Source organism: Salvelinus namaycush, chromosome 15 (assembly GCF_016432855.1).
Source record: "Salvelinus namaycush isolate Seneca chromosome 15, SaNama_1.0, whole genome shotgun sequence".
NCBI lineage: Eukaryota > Metazoa > Chordata > Actinopteri > Salmoniformes > Salmonidae > Salvelinus > Salvelinus namaycush.
This window is the reverse complement of record NC_052321.1, coordinates 20,446,001-20,468,994: the sequence shown is the minus strand read 5'-3', so window position 1 is coordinate 20,468,994 and position 22,994 is coordinate 20,446,001. Positions and strand designations below refer to the sequence as shown.

The window sequence follows — 22,994 nt, the reverse complement described above, 5'->3', positions numbered from 1 at the left end:
GATGACAGAGTAGGTGAACGGATGATCTCTGCATGTGTGGTTCCCACTGTGAAGCATGGAGGAAGTGTGATGGTGCTTTGCTGGTGACACTGTCTGTGATTTATTTAGAATTCAAGGCACACTTAACCAGCATGGCTACCACAGCATTCTGCAGCGATATGCCATCTCATCTGGTTTGCACTTAGTTGGACTATCATTTGTTTTTCAACAGGACAATGACACAGCAGACCTCCAGGCCGTGTAAGGGCTATTTGCTCAGCATATGTGGGAACTCCTTCAAGACTGTTGGAAAATCATTCCAGGTGAAGCTGGTTGAGAGAATGCCAATAGTGTGCAAAGCTGTCATCAAGGCAAAGGGTGGCTACTTTGAAGAATCTAAAATCTATATTTTGATATATATATATCTATATCTATATAACACTTTTATGGTTACTACATGATTCCATATGTGTTATTTCATAATTTTGATTCCCCATTTTGGATCTATTAAGTACAGTAAACTTGCACAGCATATTCTCTTCCCTCCTCTGTTCTCATGCCCCCATGATCTTTCCTAACATGGGCTGCATGGTACCAAAAATGGAGACGTACAGCCCTCTCCACAGCCCCTACCCAGCCCTCTATAGGGTCAATGGAGATAGTCCAGGTAGCTATTTGGTTGACTATTCAGCAGTCTTATGGCTTGGGGGTAAAAACGGTACAGGATCCTGTTGGTTCCAGACTTGGTGCATCAGTACCGCTTACCATGTGGTAGCTGAGAGAACAGTCTATGACTTGGTAGGCTGGAGTCTTTGACCATTTTTAGGCCCTTTCTCTGACACTGCCTGATATAGAGGTCCTGGATGTCAGGAAGCTGGGCCCCAGTGATGCACTGGGCCGTACGCACTACCCTCTGTAGCGGCTTACGGTTAGATGCCAAAGAGTTGCCATACCAGGTGGTGATGCAGCCAGTCAAGATGCTCCCAATGGTGCAGCTGTAGAACTTTTTGAGGACCTGAGGGCCCATGACAAATCTTTTCAGCCTCTGGGGGGGAGAGGTGTTGTCGTGCCTTCTTCATGACTGTGTTGGTGTTAATTCCTTCATGATGTGGACACCGACCCGATCCACTACTCTCCAGAGCCCTCTACCCAGCCCTCTCCAGAGCCCCCTACCCAGCCCTCTCCAGAGCCCTCTACCCAGCCCTCTCCAGAGCCCCCTACCCAGCCCTCTCTAGAGTCCTCTACCCAGCCCTCTCCAGAGCCCTCTACCCAGCCCTCTCCAGAGCCCTCTACCCAGCCCTCTCCAGAGCCCTCTACCCAGCCCTCTCCAGAGCCCTCTACCCAGCCCTCTCCAGAGCCCCCTACCCAGCCCTCTCCAGAGCCCCCTACCCAGCCCTCTCCAGAGCCCCCTACCCAGCCCTCTCCAGAGCCCCCTACCCAGCCCTCTCCAGAGCCCCCTACCCAGCCCTCTCCAGAGCCCCCTACCCAGCCCTCTCCAGAGCCCCCTACCCAGCCCTCTCCAGAGCCCCCTACACAGCCCTCTCCAGAGCCCCCTACCCAGCCCTCTCCAGAGCCCCCTACCCAGCCCTCTACCCAGCCCTCTCCAGAGCCCCCTACCCAGCCCTCTACCTTTCCCTCTCCAGAGCCCTCTACCCAGCCCTCTACCTTTCCCTCTCCAGAGCCCTCTACCCAGCCCTCTCCAGAGCCCTCTACCCAGCCCTCTACCTTTCCCTCTCCAGAGCCCTCTACCCAGCCCTCTACCTTTCCCTCACCAGAGCCCTCTACCCAGCCCTCTACCCAGCCCTCTACCCAGCCCTCTACCCAGCCCTCTCCCCAGCCCTCTACCCAGCCCTCTACCCAGCCCTCTACCCAGCCCTCTACCCAGCCCTCTCCAGAGCCCTCTACCCAGCCCTCTACCCAGCCCTCTCCAGAGCCCTCTACCCAGCCCTCTCCAGAGCCCTCTACCCAGCCCTCTACCTTTCCCTCTCCAGAGCCCTCTACCCATCCCTCTCCATAGCCCTCTCCAGAGCCCTCTACCTTTCCCTCTCCAGAGCCCTCTACCCAGCCCTCTACCCAGTCCTCTCCAGAGCCCTCTACCCAGCCCTCTCCAGAGCCCTCTCCACAGCCCTCTACCCAGCCCTCTCCACAGGCCTCTACCCAGCTCTCTCCACCCAGCTCGCTCCATAGCTCTCTACCCAGCTCTCTCCACCCAGCTCTCTCCACAGCGCTCTACCCAGCTCTCTCCACAGCCCTCTACCCAGCCCTTTCCCCAATACAGAACTGTACCAACCTGTAGACCTGAGCTGCATGCAGCTGGAATGGGAACTACGTGCAGTGGAAAGTGTTGCAGTAAATGCCAACAGGAGGTGAATCCAGCTGGCCAGGTCTCAGAGCAGGGCAAGAGGGGGAGTGGAGGGGGATGGTCCCGGGGCCCCGGGTCTGGAGATTAGGAATGTCAGGCGTATGGAGGAAAACCTCACCCTGACAAGGCACTCTGGACACCGGAAGGATGTGACAACGCTAGAGCCATGCAATGAATCACTTTAAAGTATGACAGGGTTTAGGATGTCTCTTGTTTTGGAAACATGAAGCTGTGTAAAGGTAAACATTCTTGATGTTGTTTAGTAATGTCTACATTTGGATAAACACCAAGCCCAGTGAAGTGGGATCCTGTGGAAAGCAGGGCAGCTATCATAAGATCCCTATCCACGGAGCTCTCCTCGCTCTCACACCCTCCTTTCAGCACCCTGTCTTCACAGCCAGGGCCAACACACACACGCACGCACGCACGCACGCACGCCACGCACGCACGCCACGCACGCACGCCACGCACGCACGCGCACGCACACACAGGCTTTGCGGTCCCTTCTCCCCACCGGGGAATCTTATCTCTTTGTTCCCTGCTCTCCACAGGACCCCAGCTTATCTCAGCTACATTAAAGCCAGAGGCAGTAGCCCTAACACTGGGGTCATTGTTATGGTGTGTGTGAGCACCCTCCCTCTCCCTTTTCCCAGCCTTCTCAGCTCTCCTTCCCACTAGACACATCTAGAAGCCTAGTACTGGCCATGGGTGGATTAGGCTAGACAGACCAAAAGCATAGCGACGCTTCAGTCTATGAACCTTCATCAGACTGAATCAGGCCTACAGGAGGAGATGCAGACTGGTCTGCTGTGTATAAAGGCAGACTAGATGCAAGGGCTACCCCCTCAGATTAGAGCCAGAGCCTAGGCCAGCCAGGAGCGCTGGTTGATCACGCAGTTATGTAAGGCAGCTGCTAACAGACAGAGGCTTTCATGTTCCATATGCATTAGGCATAAAGGAGGCCTTTTAAACACAGGAGTTTCAGTGTTTACATAACTGGGCCATTTAATGGCCTTTCAGCAAGGCTCTGCTCTGGGAACTAGGCACATTGAATGTGCTGTTTAGGGGGTGGTAATATAATGAGTATGTAAGGGTTAATACAGTACAGTAATTCTGGTGTATGCTCATTTAAAAGCAGTTTGCATAGTTTGTCAGTGTAGCCCCTAACACTGTCCTCTTTCCTGGTGTCAGCCTGCAGCCGTGGCTCCACCACCCTGGAGAGAAGCATTTTAGGAGCTCCAGCTGTTCCCCTCTCTGCTGTATCGTGTGCCAACCCTGGTGCCCGTGGGCCTCGTTGGCCGTTGTGTTACTGCTCACATTGTTCCGTGGGCCTCGTTGGCCGTTGTGTTACTGCTCACATTGTTCCGTGGGCATTGTGTGTGACCCTGACAGGGAAGCAGCTGTGTTAGGTGAGCCTGCCAGAGCAGCCATGTTGGCAGGGAGAAGCAGCTCTGTAGGGGGCCTCCACCAGGGGCCCGCTTTGATGAGTGCCACACAGGATGGCCCCCTACATCCATCCATCCATTCTCTGGCTCTCTTCCTCCCTGACAGCCCCTATCGACCCTTATATCTGAATATGACACACTGCTGATGAAAGCAGGCTTCTCTTGACTGGCTGGCTGGCTGACTGGCTGGCAGAAGGTTTTGGGGAAACAAACTTTATCATTTCATGAAGGGAGAGATGAGAGGAGTGAAAAAAGGCATTGCTGCCCTTCACAGAAACTGGGCATCGTTTTCCTGCCAGGCAGAGGACATGACCTCCCCTGCGAGGGAAGACGGTGAGTGAGAGATCCATGGTTACAGTGTCATACAGTGTAGTCAGGCATAGCAAGAGACAGGCTACTTTTCTTGTACAGAACTCCATGTCCAGTGGAAATGTTGGACTGATAAACCTCAGGGAGGTTGTGAAATGTCCACTTTGCTACATGACACCACAATGGATTTGTGTGTATGAAAAGAAGATATGCTGTAGCCAGGTGTGTGGGTGTGCGCACGCCAGTGAGTTAGTGAGTGTGTGCATGTATGTGTGTATAACCTGTGTGTGTTTAACCTTTGTGTCTTGACACGAGCAGCGGAAGTTGTGTGGAAACTGTGGGTCTGGGACCAGGAAGTGACTCAGTATTGACTTGGCTTACTTCCTGGCTGGGTTGCAGGACGCTGCTGCTCCTCTGTCACTCCTCTCAGGATGTTAACCCCTCCTCCCCTCCCCTCACCTCTCCTCTCCTGTTTCCCTCACTGCTTGCTGTCTGATGGCATGGGCCATTATCTGAGTCCAGAGCATTACCTGGCCCAGCCCTGACGGACTGCCAAGCTGGAGGTTACATCACAGCTACTGGAGAGCATTGTTGAAGTGAGCTCACCTCAGACTGCCTGCTGAGAACCAAGGCTAGCAAGACGAGCAAGACAGTTCTGTCTTTTCTAGCAGATGCTTAGATGTCATTTTGCTCCTAATGCTGCTGGATAGAATTTCTGCAATAGTTAAATGATTACTGACAGTAACTATTCCACATCGTCGACTAGAAAAGTTATTACAATGTTATTACAATGGCTATGTCAGTGTGGTTTTGATATATATTTTTCATTATCAATAGCCTACCCCTAATGGCACTCTGCCTACTTGTATTGCTGTATGGAGAAGAGTGGCATGCTATATTGAATAGCTATTTGATTGTTTTTTCCTTCCGCTGTAATCAGTGCATTCCACTGTTTCACTGTTTCAGGGGATAAAGGTGTTTGAATGTGAGCTCTCTTCCTGAGCCAGTGTGTTTTCAATTCTCCTCCATCCTCCACGTTGACTGCTGACGTGAGCCACAGAAAGTAGTTAATGGGAGCAGGAGTGTGTGTGTGTGTGTGTGTGTGTGTGTGTGTGTGTGACTCATTGTAGCTTGGGTGGATTAAACAGCTGTGTTTCCCTCTCTCTCTCTCTGTGGTGATATTCAGCCTAATGTTAATTCCACACACACACACACACACACACGTTCCATTCCTACACCACAGGCTTGCTGGCTCTGGCTATGATGACTGGAAAAAGGTAGCCATTACTCCGTGAGTCAGAGAAGGAGCTTTATACAGTACTGTATACAATATAAATTTATATTTATCAGATGGGGGCCAACCATAAATTAGTAGCACTTGTCCAGTAAATATGACAAACCGCATTGAACATAATCATAAATGTCCCCAAACCAAATGAGAAGGGAAAAGAAAGAGTAAACAACTGTTGAATGAATATTAAGACAGGGTCTTGATCAGCTGATGCCAATTTCAAAAAGTGTATATGAGTTATTGTGTGTATATTGTTGGTCGAGCCAGTAGATTATAAGTGTTCCAGCCATTGCGTTCTGGATATAGTGGATACTCACAAGCGTTTTTCTGTTTCTTCCTCGTCAGTTCCCGGAGTGTGGCTTCTTTGGCATGTATGACAAGATCCTGCTCTTCCGCCATGATCTGACCTCTGAGAACATCCTCCAGAGGCTGACGTCAGCAGAAGATATACATGAGGGAGATCTGATAGAGGTGGTGCTCTCTGGTGAGTAGTTCTGATCTGGGTTTAACCCTAACGGCTTTTATTAACTTTTTGACTTTAGGCTATATGTACTAATTTAGTACACAACATTTTCTGTAATTCAAACCTGTGTGTTGTACAGTGCTGTTTCACGCCTCTCTAAAGCTCACCTCCAGAGACACAGGTGGCTAGTTTCCCCTCTCTTTTCCTGTCACAGATGATTTCAGTTTCCTGCTGACTATTGAGTCTAACAAACACTGGCTCGTAAAGGCATTATTTTCTCTTCCATCTGTCTCCATTGGGAAGCACCTCACAGTCCCACCACCTGGACTGGACATCCCCTCCTCCCTCTCTCTCTCTCCGGGGTAGAACTAGAAGCATTGTCTGCATGGATCCAGACATGAAATAACTCTGCGACCGGATGGATCTGATCTGCTGGTGTTTAGCAGTGAGCCCCAAATGAGTGTATCCAGGAGACCTCTGGTTTCCTCTGTCTCCTTCCCTCTGGTTTGAGACGGTTGACAGGTTTCAGCCTCAGTGTTGCACCTGGATGGCTGTGTGAGGTCAGAGTATTGTCACATCCACAAGCTCTACACCCACACTGCTTCCTCGTCTTAGCCTTGTAGTTGGTCTGCATATGCTGAGGAGATCTACATGTGTCAAACTGGTGCAATGCAAGCTCCGATATGCTTCGCTGTTCTAGTCTGGTACACTGAAAATAGGATTTTTAAAAATCATACTATTTATCCTTCCCTTAGTTGCTTCTAATTTACATGAATTAAATATTTTAAAGACACCATTGATTCCTATAAATTCTTTGAGACCTGTTGTTCTGTGGCTGTGAGAGACAAACAGCTCAGGGTTCTCTTGGCGCTGGACTCAAAGGGCCTGGCTTGTTTTCTCTGCAGTAAGTGATTGTAGTGGACCCACTGAGTATAAACATGCTGGGCTGTGCACGGCGGCACTGGAAAGTGGACAGGCCATCCCTAACCAGGGGGTTGGACATGGAGAGAGGGCTGTTTGGTCCAAGAATCCCACTCACTGTTTGTTTCTCACTCAGCATCCCTCTTATTTGACAGGATATGGCATACAAAATGGATGTACATATTTGTTTTATAGCTCTTTTAGTCGCCGATGAATGTTAGACTATAACTTCTGAATTATGTCTGATGGACACTTGTGTTGCCTGATTAGTCAAAAATGAAAACAAACAGACATCACATTGATGTCAGGCCTGCTGCTCGTGAAAAACCCTTTATTGGCTCAATCTTCTATAGTGTTTGATGCAAAACATCTCAACAACCATTTCATAAAGTTGAGGCCGTTAATAGGCTGTGCGTTTCTTTTCCTCGATGTGTTTGAAAAGCCCATGAATGCCTTCTTTCATGTCTTTTTGCCAGGGAGCTATTACCAGTGTGGTGGCATGTGACTTTCTTAAGTTCTTTTTACGCTTTGAAGTTCGACTCAAAATGTGCCCGAGTTCATTGGCAACTAAATTAATCTATATAGCTAGTTAATGAAATAGATATTATTCATATGGAGGTGCTGTGTGTTCATATGTATAATTTTAACATGGAAATCAACAGTGCTGCTTTTTAAGCTTGGACCTTTAGATTTGACAGGGACCTGCAGTAGAAAGTGAAGTCATAAGGTGATCTGTGGAGGCCTATCAAATCTGGTATGTCTACCCCACTATCGCCCATCTGTGTTCCTCGCCGCAGCCATCGGTTCTGCTCTCCCTTTCTTCCTGGTGTCTCTTTCTCTCTATTTTATCTTCCAAAGAATGTTCTCTCTTCCAGGTATTTGGAGATTGTCAGTAACGTGAATTTTATTCCCTAAGTGGATAGATGTCACATTTGTTGTTCAGAGCTGCATCTCGTCACGGCAACAGCTACTGAGAATGTCCCTGGTGCATCCTTCATTGGATACTGGTATGTGAACTTGGTCTTATTGTAAAACTGGATCAGAGAAAACACCTACTGAAACACAAAAACACACACAAATAGTTAGTGACATTACGCAGGGTTTTCCACCTAAATTCTGGCGTAAAAGATTATGATTCCCTTGTTGGTCAATGGGAAAACCACAACAGCATAAATGATTGCAAAAGAACTGTGAGAAAGAGATTTCTCTCTTTTCTCTCCGGTGCTGGGGGGGATGCAATCACACAGGTTTGGTAGCGAATAGCGATCTCTTATTCACATCTTGGATGAGTCACTCCTGTGAACTAACTGTCCCTTCCAAGAATGACCTCACTCATATCCCTCCAACACAAACCACAGCAGCAGATGGAGAAAAGTCCCCTGGGTAATGGCTGGGCCTACCTTGTTTCAGTCCAGATAGGAAACAAACCAAACCATACTATGAGCTCGCTGATTAAAGAGCATCATTATCATGGGATGTGGTCTTCTCTGGTCCTGTTCTGTTGAATGAGACTGTCTGTCTCAGTGGTCTTTAGTGTGCTCTGTAATGCCATACCACTCTGAAACAGGTGATGTTGTAGACAACCTTGTAGCCTGTTGTTAGTTTCTGCTGTACCGCCTCCTACTGTAAGTAGCTGTTATAGCACTGAGCTGTTAATGGGATGTTATACTACTGAGCTGTTAATGGGCTGTTATAGCACTGAGCTGTTAATGGGCTGTTATAGCACTGAGCTGTTAATGGGATGTTATAGCACTGAGCTGTTAATGGGATGTTATAGCACTGAGCTGTTAATGGGCTGTTATAGCACTGAGCTGTTAATGGGATGTTATAGCACTGAGCTGTTAATGGGCTGTTATAGCACTGAGCTGTTAATGGGATGTTATAGCACTGAGCTGTTAATGGGATGTTATAGCACTGAGCTGTTAATGGGCTGTTATAGCACTGAGCTGTTAATGGGATGTTATAGCACTGAGCTGTTAATGGGATGTTATAGCACTGAGCTGTTAATGGGATGTTATAGCACTGAGCTGTTAATGGGATGTTATAGCACTGAGCTGTTAATGGGATGTTATAGCACTGAGCTGTTAATGGGCTGTTATAGCACTGAGCTGTTAATGGGCTGTTATAGCACTGAGCTGTTAATGGGATGTTATAGCACTGAGCTGTTAATGGGATGTTATAGCACTGAGCTGTTAATGGGATGTTATAGCACTGAGCTGTTAATGGGATGTTATAGCACTGAGCTGTTAATGGGCTGTTATAGCACTGAGCTGTTAATGGGCTGTTATAGCACTGAGCTGTTAATGGGATGTTATAGCACTGAGCTGTTAATTGGATGTTATAGCACTGAGCTGTTAATTGGATGTTATAGCACTGAGCTGTTAATGGGATGTTATAGCACTGAGCTGTTAATTGGATGTTATAGCACTGAGCTGTTAATGGGCTGTTATAGCACTGAGCTGTTAATGGGCTGTTATAGCACTGAGCTGTTAATGGGCTGTTATAGCACTGAGCTGTTAATGGGATGTTATAGCACTGAGCTGTTAATGGGGTGTTATAGCACTGAGCTGTTAATGGGATGTTATAGCACTGAGCTGTTAATGGGGTGTTATAGCACTGAGCTGTTAATGGGATGTTATAGCACTGAGCTGTTAATGGGATGTTATAGCACTGAGCTGTTAATGGGATGTTATAGCACTGAGCTGTTAATGGGATGTTATAGCACTGAGCTGTTAATGGGATGTTATAGCACTGAGCTGTTAATGGGCTGTTATAGCACTGAGCTGTTAATGGGATGTTATAGCACTGAGCTGTTAATGGGATGTTATAGCACTGAGCTGTTAATGGGATGTTATAGCACTGAGCTGTTAATGGGATGTTATAGCACTGAGCTGTTAATGGGATGTTATAGCACTGAGCTGTTAATGGGATGTTATAGCACTGAGCTGTTAATGGGATGTTATAGCACTGAGCTGTTAATGGGATGTTATAGCACTGAGCTGTTAATGGGATGTTATAGCACTGAGCTGTTAATGGGATGTTATAGCACTGAGCTGTTAATGGGATGTTATAGCACTGAGCTGTTAATGGGATGTTATAGCACTGAGCTGTTAATGGGATGTTATAGCACTGAGCTGTTAATGGGATGTTATAGCACTGAGCTGTTATGGGATGTTATAGCACTGAGCTGTTAATGGGATGTTATAGCACTGAGCTTTTAATGGGATGTTATAGCACTGAGCTGTTAATGGGATGTTATAGCACTGAGCTGTTAATGGGATGTTATAGCACTGAGCTGTTATTGGGATGTTATAGCACTGAGCTGTTATTGGGATGTTATAGCACTGAGCTGTTAATGGGATGTTATAGCACTGAGCTGTTATTGGGATGTTATAGCACTGAGCTGTTATTGGGATGTTATAGCACTGAGCTGTTAATGGGATGTTATAGCACTGAGCCCTAGTGAGAGAAACCACGACCTCGGAACAGAACAGCTTTCCCCTCCAGCATCTCTTACTGTACATAACTGCCTGTTCTAAGTTACTTCCCAGGTCAGACTCTCTGATATGGATGCATTCACTCCATTATGTGAACAGTTTGTTCCCTAGATCTGAGTTATAAGTTTGTTTTATGCACACAGACATACCAATAACACAAGTGCCGATGGTCCAGTAAATCATCTGACTATTACCGGCTGACAAAACAGCATAAAATGCCTTTACATTACAGTGTACACTCGGGGCTCTTTTTTAACAAACTAACGCAGTGGTACATTTTTGCGGTAGCGTTATAGGTCCAGGGCTGTCGGAAATATTTTTGCTGTTTTGACTTCAGGAATTATGGGCGCAGTAGCTGGCGGTGGCGCGAAAAGGCTGGATTTTAATGAATTAACAAGTTGGAGGCTTGTCTCCTCACTGGCCAATCCGAACGTGCTCCATGGCTACATATGTGGTTGCTTCAAGTTGCGTATTTATGGTATTTTATGTACTGCGTTGTCATCAATTCCAGTGTAGTCCATAATAGCCTAGTTTGGTAAATAAAATAAATAAAAGCATACAGAAACAAAATAACAAAATGTAGGCCTATCCCATCTTTGCTAAATATGTTGAACATGTTTTCAGTCCACATTGTTCTAAGTAATTGCTTGGTTTCAATATGGAAATATATTGTTAAACATAGCATTTACACTGATATAGGGGCTAGCCTACTGTAAATTGCATTATGGTTGAGCCATGGATATGCCAAACATTGTCAATAAGCAAGATTAAATTCACTATTGATAAAGCCTAAAATGAGAGTGAATAATTCTAATCGAAATGACTTGTTTAAAATAGGCTATGTCTAAATACAGTTACAGGCTCCATCATTTCTCCCTGTAGGCATATAATATTAAGGCAACGCAGACAATGGAGGGTTTTACGCACATCCAAACTTTTCACAGAAGCTGAAAAAGAGAATATGAAGAGAATGTCACAAATACAGTATAATGTTTAAAAAACGTAATGGAACCATCTTACAGATCACATTCACACTTCTCCAGAAACAGCAGACGGCTCCTAAATTCCATTGCATGCAAGCTGGTTTTTAATCAAATTAAACAAAAAATAAGCAATACATTTTTTTTAAACAACAATAATATTTGTAAATAGCTTAGTCAGAAGACACAGCGGATTGCTGTTGAACCAGCCTTCGTTATGAATCTAATCAAATTTTATTGGTTACATACACATGGTTAGCAGATGTTAATGCGAGTGTAGCGAAATGCTTGTGCTTCAAGTTCCAACAGTGCAGTAATATCTAACAAGTAATCTAACAATTCCACAACAACTACCTTCCTATAGGCCTAGAGTAAGGGCTTGGTTTTTAATCATATGAAATGGAAAAGAAGTAATTGTTACAGGAAGATAAGTTCTAAATACAAGGGTCAACAGCATCATCTCATCTCTCTGTTAATGATGGGCATATGGACACATGTAGCCTACATGGAGGGTTTTTTACACACGTCCAAAACAGGAACTGGCTAAAAGAATGTACTGTAGGCCTACACAACACATAGATAAACAGGACATGTCCAGTCACTGCGTTGCTGCTCCCAAACTTGATCTTTTAATGAAGCTTTGGTGATTAAGATTTATTTCAAAGCAGTCTCACGAGCCAAAACCTTCATTGATAGGCTTGGCTACTTGGCGAACGCATTGGGCAGGACAAAAAAATAGCCTTCATTGAGGCAGGGGAGGCTATAGGTCTATACTTGGTTGATTTTTAATTAAATGAGACCCAAATGAGAAAAAGCTTTTGTTTTTTATGTTTATAAATACGAGGGTTACAGGTACAAAAAACACATCTCTCTTGTTCCATGAGCTGTTTATTTTTTAAATTTTTTATTTAATCTTTATTTAACTAGCTCAAGGGCACTGTGCGTCACGGCTGGATAGGTTGTGCTCCCGCTCACAAAATCCATGCAATTACCAACCGTGTTACCGCTAAGACCTGCTTTTCGTTGTTCTTAAAGGACACACCTCAAATATTGCCACTCCGCAAGCGAGCTGATATTAGACAGGTAAATTGCTGAACCTGGTGAATGGGGTGGAAAACACAAGAGCGCCAGTTTTTACATGCTGAAATGGAAAACAAGTGTGTTTAGTACTTGTGCAGCTGTAGCGCCAACCGAAAATGGAGCCCTAAACCTCTTAACTTTACTGACAATACAAGGCCACTCTAAAATGTGCAGTTTTGTTACACAACACAATGCCACAGACGTCTCAAGTTGAGGGAGCTTGCAATTGGCATGCTGACTGCAGGAATGTCCACCAAAGCTGTTGCCAGATAATTTACTGTTAATTTCTCTACCATAAGCCACCAATGTCATTATAGAGAATTTGGCAGTATGTCCAACCGGCCTCACAGCCGCAGACCAAGTGTAACCACGCCAGCCCTGGACCTCCACATCCGGCTTCTTCACCTGCAGGATTGCCTGGGGGGGTATTTCTGTCTGTAATAAAGCCCTTTTGTGGGGAAAACCTATTCTGATTGGCTGGGCCTGGCTCCCCATCCATGGCTGCACCCCTGCCCAGTCATGTTGAATCCATATATTAGGGCCTGATGAATGTATTTCAAGTGACTGATTTCCGTATATGAACTGTAACTCAGCAAAATCTCTGAAGTTGATGCATGTTGCTTTTATATTTTTGTTTAGTTTAATTGTTATTTAATTTTTTTGTAATTTTCATTATTTGGTTTCAGGGTTATGGTGTTTGAAGTTTATTTGTTTTGCTTTAGTTTTGTTTGCCATGTTTTTTATTTTAAGTTGTGTCTGAATTGCAGCTTTAGCCACAGTAGAGGACTTCCAGATCCGGCCCCATGCCCTCTATGTCCACTCATACAAAGCCCCCACCTTCTGTGACTACTGTGGGGAGATGCTATGGGGACTCGTCCGGCAGGGGCTCAAATGTGAAGGTAAACACACACGCATACACACACACACACACACACACATCAAGCTCTCTCTCACATCAAGGCTGGGGTGCACTGTGAACCGAAAGCCAAGGTGTCAAATGTTTACCCGACTCGTACACTCATACACACACAAATCAAGCATGCCCTTCTCTTGGTCCAATCTGAGAGGTACATTAAGGCTGGTAGCGCCGTGCAGCAGGAAGCCTCAGTGGAGTGTGACTTCCTCCCATTACTAAAGAAGGTCTTTGAAGAGATGGCCGGCCTGGCCTGTTTGAATGGAGCTCAGTGTGCTGATGCCAAGCGTTGGACTCAGCCTTCAAAGGCTCTTTAGAAAGCATGTGCTGCTGCTCTACTCTAACCCTCTTTGATGGATCCAGCCTGTCCCTCAGTATAACACAAGCTGCCCCAGGGCCAGCCGGTACAGGAATGCAACAGGCGCTCCAATAGGATGAAAGATTTTGACTGGTATACCTAGTCAAATTGCAATTAAATGTGGAATTGTGATTATTGGATCAGATCTATTTTATTCCCTGCTATGTCTTTGAAAAGCATTTGAAGCTTTCTATGAGGAAGGATGAGATCAAATGACTGCATGTAGAGCCCTCATGTGGATGTTTAAGAGAATGAAGCTGGTGGGTAGAATCAAAGTAGTGCTTTCCTACCGTATTCATTTACTTAGTTTCCTTCTTAAGATGTGTTAATATATCTCAAGATGTCATCACAAATATGTCTTAAGATGTCTCAAGATGGCTGGGTATGAAATGTTGCTGAGTATCAAGCCCAATGCTGACATCCAAAGTCTGTTTGTTACATACAGTCGTGGCCAAAGGTTTTGAGAATGACACATTAATTTCCACAAAGTTTGCTGCTTCAGTGTCTTTAGATATTTTTGTCAGATGTTACTATGGAATACTGAAGTACAATTACAAGCATTTCATAAGTGTCAAAGGCTTTTATTGACAATTACATGAGGTTGATGCAGTCAATATTTGCAGTGTTGACCCTTCTTTTTCAAGACCTCTGCAATCCGCCCTGGCATGCTGTCAATTAACTTCTTGGCCACATTCTGACTGATGGCAGCCCATTCTTGCATAATCAATGCTTGGAGTTTGTCAGAATTCTTGTGTTTTTGTTTGTCCACCCGCCTCTTGAGGATTGCCCACAAGTTCTCAATGGGATTAAGGTCTGGGGAGTTTCCTGGCCATGGACCCAAAATATCGATGTTTTGTTCCCCGAGCCACTTTTGGCTTATGGCAAGGTGCTCCATCATGCTGGAAAAGGCATTGTTCGTCACCAAACTGTTCCTGGATGGTTGGGAGAAGTTGCTCTCGGAGGATGTGTTGGTACCATTCTTTATTCATGGCTGTGTTCTCGGGAAAAAGTGTAAGTGAGCCCACTCCCTTGGCTGAGAAGCAACCCCACACATGAATGGTCTCAGGATGCTTTACTATTGGCATGACACAGGACTGATGGTAGCGCTCACCTTATCTTCAAGCTTTTTTCCGGATGCCCCAAAAAATCGGAAAGGGGATTAATCAGAGAAAATGAAAATTTTCCTGGAGAGAAGTGGCTTCTTTGCTGCCCTTCTTGACACCAGGCCATCCTCCAAAAGTCTTCGCCTCACTGTGCGTGCAGATGCACGCACACCTGCCTGCTGCCATTCCTGAGCAAGCTCTGTACTGGTGGTGCCCCGATCCCGCAGCTGAATCACCTTTAGGAGACGGTCCTGGCGCTTGCTGGACTTTCTTGGGCGCCCTGAAGCCTTCTTCATAACAATTGAACCGCTCTCCTTGAAGTTATTTTTGTGCAAAGCAATGATGACGGCACGTGTTTCCTTGCAGGTAACCATGAATGACAGAGGAAGAACAATGATTCCAAACACCCCCCTCCTTTTGAAGCTTCCAGTCTGTTATTTGAACTCAATCAGCATGACAGTGATCTCCAGCCTTGTCCTCGTCAACACTCACACCTATGTTAACGAGAGAATCACTGGCATGATGCCAGCTGGTCCTTTTGTGGCAGGGCTGAAATGCAGTGGAAATGTTATTTTGGGATTCAGTTCCTTTGCATGGCAAAGAGGGACTTTGCAATTAATCTGATCACTCTTCATAACATTCTGGAGTATATGCAAATTGCCATCATACAATCTGAGGCAGCAGAGTTTGTGAAAATTAATATTTGTGTCATTCTCAAAACTTTTGGCCACGACTGTATAGCCTGTACTGTACAATATGTGTTTTGTTCTTCATGTGTAATTAGTGACCACTGTGTCCTGTGTACTTCCAGGTTGTGGGCTGAACTACCACAAGCGCTGCGCCTTTAAGATCCCCAACAACTGCAGTGGGGTGAAGAAGAGACGTCTGTCCAATGTGTCCCTGCCGGGCCCTTCGCTCTCAGTCCCCCGGCCCCTCCCCGGTCCCACTGAACATGCGGTGGTAGTCCCGGAGGAGGTAAGACCTGTGCTTCCATTGGTGTAGAGAGATGTCCTGTGGTAAAGATATATTCTGCACAATACAAAGAGCTTTAAGACCCAGTGAAAGTGGCTATGTAAACAGAATCCCTTATAAAGTTACACCCAAGCACAGTTCATTGCTTGCAAGGCGGCAACGTTGTCCGTCTACGCCCCTTGTGAAAGTACCGTAGGATTTTTATCTACAGTACAGTTACTAACCAGTTCTAGCCACATACTTTCTCATAGGTTCCATGTGATTGGCTGAAAATTTTGTTCACTTTTGACGTAATCTAACTGTTATTCCGATTGAGACATATTTGTCAGTTGGGAATAAATGAACTACAAGGTCATGCCTTGTTGTTTCTTATCAATTGTCTGTTTGTCAGCCAAATCTATTGGACTATCTTGATGTGAAACACCACAAAGACACAGCAAATTGAATTTGATTAACTGGATGGTATGATGGCCTTCCCTAAGCGTATGAAACGTGTTTGATTGAGGCTAGCTGGATGGAATATTCTCCTTGGTGACGAACGCTTATGAAAGGTCCATGAAAATACAATTAGGCCAATTAAATTAAACCCTTGTAAATTCTAGCCCATGTTTGTGTATTTGGTCCTTTTTGGTCCCTCCATCCCTCATCTTCTTCTCTCTTTCGCTATCTCCTTCCTTTCCTGGTTTATTTTATCTCTCCCTCACTCCCACTGGCTACAAATCTCTCCATCCCTACATGCTGTGGTTACCACACTTGCTCCATCTGCCTCTCCCTCTCTCCTTTATTTCTTTCACTCCCTGCCTCCTTCCCATCTCTCCCTGCAACAGCGCTGCCACCAGGAGGCAGGGAAGAGGATCCTGTCGTGGAGTGGCCGGCCCATCTGGATGGAGAAGATGGTGCTGGGGCGAGTCAAAGTGCCTCACACCTTCGCCATCCACACCTACACGCGACCAACCATCTGCCAGTACTGCAAACGCCTGCTCAAGGGCCTCTTCCGCCAGGGCATGCAGTGCAAAGGTGAGGTGCCACCACCCTGTATGTCTCTATGTCCATATCTGCCTAGACCTCTTTACCTTTCTCCCTCTAGAGCTCCATGTTGTTATTAAATCCATGTTTTCTGTACTTTTTTTTCAGATTGTAAATTCAATTGCCATAAGCGGTGTGCATCAAAGGTACCAAGAGACTGCTTGGGCGAGGTTTCCTTCAATGGAGGTAATTTCTGCTGTTCTATTTTCACATTCCATGTCCATTTATCATGGTAAGATGTAACTGAGGGACATACTCATATTTGTGTGATCGTGTGTGTCCACAGAGCCTGCCAGCCCAGGGCCTGACTCTGACAGTACCATGGAGGTGGACAGTAGTGATGTGGAGAGCACTAGAGGACTACTGGATGACTCTGACGAACCTTCAACCCCAGACGACAAGATGTTCTATATGGACTCTCCTTTTCTGGACCGCGAGAAGGATGAGGAGACCATCAAGACCATCAGGTATTATATAGCAAGACACCTTACATTACTGGGACATATTTGAGCTAACTTGGAGTTTGACTTATGTAATAGTTGTGTAAACATAGACCATATAGTTATCAAACAGGTCTGTGTCAATGGACCTTCTTCCTTGCCATTGTTGCTTCTGCTTGCTCTTCTCACGCTCAGGTCCGGGTTTCTGCTAAGCACTTTGTGACAAATGTTTTCATAAAAAGTGCTGTGTGTGTGTCCCCAGCCCATCCACCAGCAGCAACATCCCTCTGATGCGGGTGGTCCAGTCCATCAAACAGACCAAGAGGAGGAGCTCCACCATGGTGAGGGAGGGCTGGATGGTCCACTACACCAGCAGAGACAACCTGAGGAAGAGACACTACTGGAGGTTGGACACCAAGAGCCTCAGCCTGTTTCAGAACGACACTGGAGCCAAGTTCTATAAGGTGAGAGAGCAACACCACATATAATCTATTACCTGACAGAGGCAGAGGCATGGCAGAATGAAATGCGCACCAGAGTGTGCATTTACATTGATGTCACAGAACAACGTAAACAGATCAGTAATTCTCTGAATCTATACACTGTCTAAAAGCAAATGGTTTCAACCAAACGCTGAATTGATCCTAAATAAATCGACCAGATTTTTTTAACATATATATATATATATATATAAAAATGTGTTTTAATGTCTTGGTGTATGTGTATGTAATGGTGTGACTAAGACTGGGGGCTGCTGTGTCGCAACTGTAAAGTACAGTGGGCCATTAATACACAGAGAAAATCCCCCAGCCTGCCTTCTGTGGTTTCACAGGCAGTACACTGACATTTCTCCATGGTCGCAGAGTGAAAGTTTTTTTCTAGAGCCACGTTGTCATCAGCAGTATTTGTATCTGAAAATGTTATGGGTTTTTGCTGGGGAAAATGCCTGAAAGGGACGTCCAACACATTGTAACAAGTTGCATCACTCATAACAGATATGCTCTTTCAAATGTCTTACCAAACCTTCACCATAAACTTTTGTTGTCAAGTTCGAATACATTTGATTTATGCATTTTGACACTGATTTCCAAATGCTAGAACTCCAGCTTCAGAGAGTGTGTGACAGTTCCATGGTGACACCAGTGGCGTAGGCAGTCTTTACCATGCCACAGGATCTTAATAGCTGTGTAATTAGACACTTGGCACTAAGGCAGCCAGGCAGTCCTTGTTCCCTCTGTGTAAAGGCTTCCACATGTTCAGTACAGTCTTGCCACTGTGAGCCTGTCCCAGCCTCTGTACGGCCAGCCTCTGTACGGTGTGGGTGTGTTACTTTGACGCCTCCCCTGATTGTGGCGAGAGATGTGACGCAGTGGGATGGTGTTTATGGTGCTATGGTTTCTAACGACTTTTGTTTTGTGAGATGTAGCACATTCAGTGTGTGTGAGAGAGAGAAAGTGTGTGTATGTGTAGGTAGACACCTAATTGCCAGGCTGTCGTCTAATATTATTCTGTTTTAAAGCTCCACTCTCCGAGTGTTACGGCTGTGACGGACACACCCTCCATCTTCCCAGCAGTGAAACAGTGGAGAGGAAACCCCAGTCTTTTATACAGCTGGGATTGAGAGGTTCAGGGTGTGTTTAGAGGCAGCTTTATATGGTCGTTTATTATAAACTTGCCACTTAGCATAGCACTCAGGAGACTAATTGAAGACTAGCTGTTCGCCAATGTGTTCTTTCTTATTCTCCCAAATCTCGTCATATGGGTCGTTCTGTTTTATTTGTTGCTAGTGTGTGCTCCATAGATTGAGCCAGTGGTCACATTTAAGTTATCTACCGTAGCCTCTGAGTCTCTTGGGTGTTTTCCCCCACTGTCTCTATCTCTCCTGTTCTCCTGTCGTGTGGCTGTCCTCTTCTCTCTCTACCTCCATTCATCTGATCAGCGGTGGTGGTTGTGTGTCGATATATCAGATGACTGCCATTTTCTACATTTGGAACTCATATAGGCTTCTCTTTTGAAGATGAGACCCCTGTACTTGTGGTTTCCAAAACCCTTTTATAGGGGTAAGGGGGCTTCACTCTGTCTCTAGCTCCCCCGCCCCTCTCCCCAACCCCCCCCCCCCCCCCCCCGCACCGGGTTTTTGTTGTCCGATAGTCTGTGGAACAGTAGTCACCGTGTCTCGCGTCTCAGTGGCTGGCAGCGCGGCCTTGCTCAGATGGGGCTCTCGTGTCCTGCCTTGTAATCATGGGGCCTCTTCTCTTCAACGGCCCCAGGCCTGGTTCACGTGGGCCAGCCCTACTAACCACTTCATCTGATACTCTGTGGTGAGCCGCCCTCAGGGGACCCAGAGGAGACGGGGGGTGGGACAATGGGGGCGAGGCACTGCAGGGGCTCCTATTGGCTAGGGACTTCCTTCTTCTTCTTTGATTTGCATTTGACAGTGAGGCTGGAGGGAAAGAGGACTTTTAAAGTGTGCTCAAACTGCCCCTCGCGCCACTTCTGTAAGGGTCTGTCAGACAGAGGCTGTGCACTAGGCAGGGGCTGTGGATACACTACACTGTGGGAAGGGACTTGGTCTAACTCTGGGTTACTCTTTCTGGTACGCATGCTAAGCGGAAGAGCATTTTTCAGCGGTTACCTCTGAAATCTGCAAAGGATTTGGTGTCTGCTTCCATCTGATCTGACTTTCTGTCTTGTTAGTGATTGATTCAGTGACTTGTCTTTCTCAGTGTGACTGTTCACTAGGCTGTGGTATTTTCTATGTCTATCATGGTTGTATTTGTCTTCTGTGTCTCTCTCTCCCCAATCACTAACGGTGATGGCATGGCTCTCTTTGTTTGTGTCTGTTATGACCCTGGTGTCTCTCTCTCTCCCTCCTTCCCTCATGGCCCACAGGAGATCCCTCTCTCAGAGATCCTGCAGGTGGAACAGTCAAGCGACTTCAGCAGCCTAGCCCAGAGCAGCAACCCACACTGCTTTGAAATCATCACCTCCACCATGGTCTACTATGTAGGGGAGAACCACGGGGTCCACTACAACAGCCCCGCTTTGGCAGCTTCAGGCGTGGGCATGGAGGTGGCCGAGGGCTGGGAGAAGGCCATCCGGCAGGCCCTGATGCCTGCCACGCCCCAGCCCAGTGTGGCCACCGCAGCCGGGCAGAGCAAGGACCACAGTGAGTACAGTACCATTCTCTACTGTTAACATGGTAGACATCGCTTTAGGCTACTGATCATGCGTGTATACATTAGTTATTTCTATTGGAAGTAGCATTGGCATATATTTGACATATTGTAGATAATGGCACTAGCACTGGAAAGGTGATATGAAATTTGATATGTGAGTGATGGAAATAGTACTATTTATGCACATAAAATGGCTAATCCCATATTGTGGTCATTTAGCTGTTTGATTTTTATATGTGTGCAGTGGGTCAAAAGAGTCCCCATTAAATGCTTGAATCCTGAGTTAAGGTCAAGTAAGGTGAGGTGATGTTCTGAAGTGATTAAGCAGTCAGTCTTGTTTTGAGATAACAACAATGGCATTTTACATTTTTGTCATTTAGCAGACGCTCTTATCCAGAGAGATTTACAGTAGTGAGTGCATTATTGTTTTCATACTGGTCCCCCGTGGGATTCGAACCCACAACCTGGCGTTGCAAGCACCATTCTCCACCAACTGAGCCACAAGGGAACATCACCAGAAATGACTACCTACAGACACAGCAGAGCCTTGAATTGAGAAGCCATGATTTACCTCTTCCCTCCTATGATGATAATGAATTTGATTATAATAATTATGATGATCTTAGAGGCTATAGAGTCAAGGTGGCACATTCAACCTGTTGCTCACCTGTGGGCACATGGCGCGACACCTGAAACCTGACATAGATTCAGGGGATTATATGTGTGTGTTAAAATGCACCTTCCTCTTCCATCACATCCAATACAGTAATGCACCTTAATCTAATAATGAAGATGGCCGAAATCAGATTAGTGGTATTTTTTTACCTTTAGGGTATTTAATAAACACACTTGTGGTTCAGTGCCCACAATCACCAGGGCAGGTTTTAACGTTTTAAAGTGCAGATGAGATGAGCGCCCCTAAATCAGATAGATGGCGAGGGTGATAATGCCAAACAGATGAGGCCCACCACTTTATTACCCCTCGCTATCCAACCACCCTGAAATAACAACAAGCTGCAGAGACTCAGCCTCGTGCCCAATAGTACTATACTATGCTTCTTACTCAATGACAAATACAGGAGGACACACATTGTTGATCAGAAGATTAGTTTTCGTTCATTATTACTATTACTATGTTTTAATTTCTTTTATTTAACCTTTATTTAACTAAGCAAGTCTGTTTAGAACAAATTCTTATTTACAATGACGGCCTACACCGGCCAAACCCGGACGGCGCTGGGCCAATTGTGTGCCGCACTATGGGACTCCCAATCACGGCCGGTTGTGATACAGCCTTGATTCAAACCAGGGTGTCTGTAGTGACGCCTCAAGCACTGAGATGCAGTGCCTTAGACCGTTGCGCCACTGTGTGGTAAAACATGATTTTGAAACCCCATGACTGCATGACTGAATATTGGCCTCAGGGAGGCTCCCATAACACTTACAATGAAATGCAACACATAGTTATGCTGTTCAATAACACACATCCTTCCTAATCAATTTGAAAGGGTCATTATTGTATCTGCTGTGTCTAGTCCAAGCAGCTGTGATAGGCTTTAAGGACGTGAAAACGTGAGAAATGTATCTCTGTTTTTGATAAGTTAGGGATACATTGAGTACTTTCTGCATGTGTACTGTTTAAAGTGAAAACTTTTGTTTCCTCCACCAGAACAGGAGTTGTCTGTCAGCATATCTGTGTCGAACTGCCAGATAAAGGAGAATGTGGTGAGTATGGTAACTTTTACGTACGATCTTGCACAATTTCTCTGTATGTGCGTGTGTGCAGTCATACATTTTCCTCTTTTACTTCTGCATTCTTCATTGACCATTAAACATTGCATGTCAACTGTATGAAAAAAATATATATATTTAAAAAGACATTAAGGAAGTCACAGATACCCTTGTTATGGGAAATTGTGATATTCATGTGTGCTATACTTCTGCATTGAGTGAAAGTGACCCATTTGGCATCTCAAAGACCATACCAATACAACGGCATCTATTCAATTGATGATATAGCAGTGTAAACATATAGCAGTGTAAACCCACAGTTAAATGTGTATTAGCACTAGCATTACCCTTTACTAATAGATGTAATAAACTTTAGTAATACTAAAGCATTTTCCACTCTGTAGGACATCAGCTCGGTGTACCAGATCTTCTCTGACGAGGTTCTAGGATCTGGTCAGTTTGGGATTGTGTATGGAGGTATGTGCCTGGGTATCCATGTTTTGATTAATTGTATTCTCTCAACCCAAACCAAAACATATCTATCTTTATGATACTGTATATACATTACATGACCAAAAGTATGTGGACACCTGCTCGTCGAACATCTCATTCCAAAATCATGGCCATTAATATGGAGTTAGTCCCCCTTTGCTGCTATAACAGCCTCCACTGTTCTGGGAAGGCTATCAATTAAACATTGCATTTGGGACATGCATCCATTCAGCCACAAGAGCATTAGTGAGGTCAGGCACTGATGTTGGGCGATTAGGCCTGGCTGACAGTCTGCGTTCCAATTCATCGCAAAGGTGTTCGATGGGGTTGAGGTCAGGGCTCTGTGCAGGCCAGTCAAGTTCTTCCACACCGATCTCAACAAACTATTTCTGTATGGACCTCGATTTGTGCACGGAGGCATTGTCATGCTGAAACAGGAAAGGGACTTCCCAA

At 45.7% G+C, this 22,994-nt stretch overlaps 1 protein-coding gene across 3 annotated transcripts in view; it reads left to right on the top strand.

Moving 5' to 3' along the window:
* Nucleotides 1-22,994, top strand: part of LOC120060285 (serine/threonine-protein kinase D3-like) — a 69,023-nt gene that overhangs the window by 33,051 nt on the left and 12,978 nt on the right. For all 3 annotated transcript variants that reach the window (XM_039009473.1, XM_039009472.1, XM_039009471.1), the window contains 10 exons: nucleotides 5,732-5,870; nucleotides 13,095-13,226; nucleotides 15,513-15,676; nucleotides 16,501-16,690; nucleotides 16,808-16,885; nucleotides 16,986-17,166; nucleotides 17,402-17,603; nucleotides 20,032-20,308; nucleotides 21,988-22,043; nucleotides 22,454-22,526. In XM_039009473.1, the coding sequence (XP_038865401.1) occupies nucleotides 5,732-5,870; nucleotides 13,095-13,226; nucleotides 15,513-15,676; nucleotides 16,501-16,690; nucleotides 16,808-16,885; nucleotides 16,986-17,166; nucleotides 17,402-17,603; nucleotides 20,032-20,308; nucleotides 21,988-22,043; nucleotides 22,454-22,526 (1,492 nt within the window). The remainder of the gene's footprint in view (nucleotides 1-5,731; nucleotides 5,871-13,094; nucleotides 13,227-15,512; nucleotides 15,677-16,500; nucleotides 16,691-16,807; nucleotides 16,886-16,985; nucleotides 17,167-17,401; nucleotides 17,604-20,031; nucleotides 20,309-21,987; nucleotides 22,044-22,453; nucleotides 22,527-22,994) is intronic.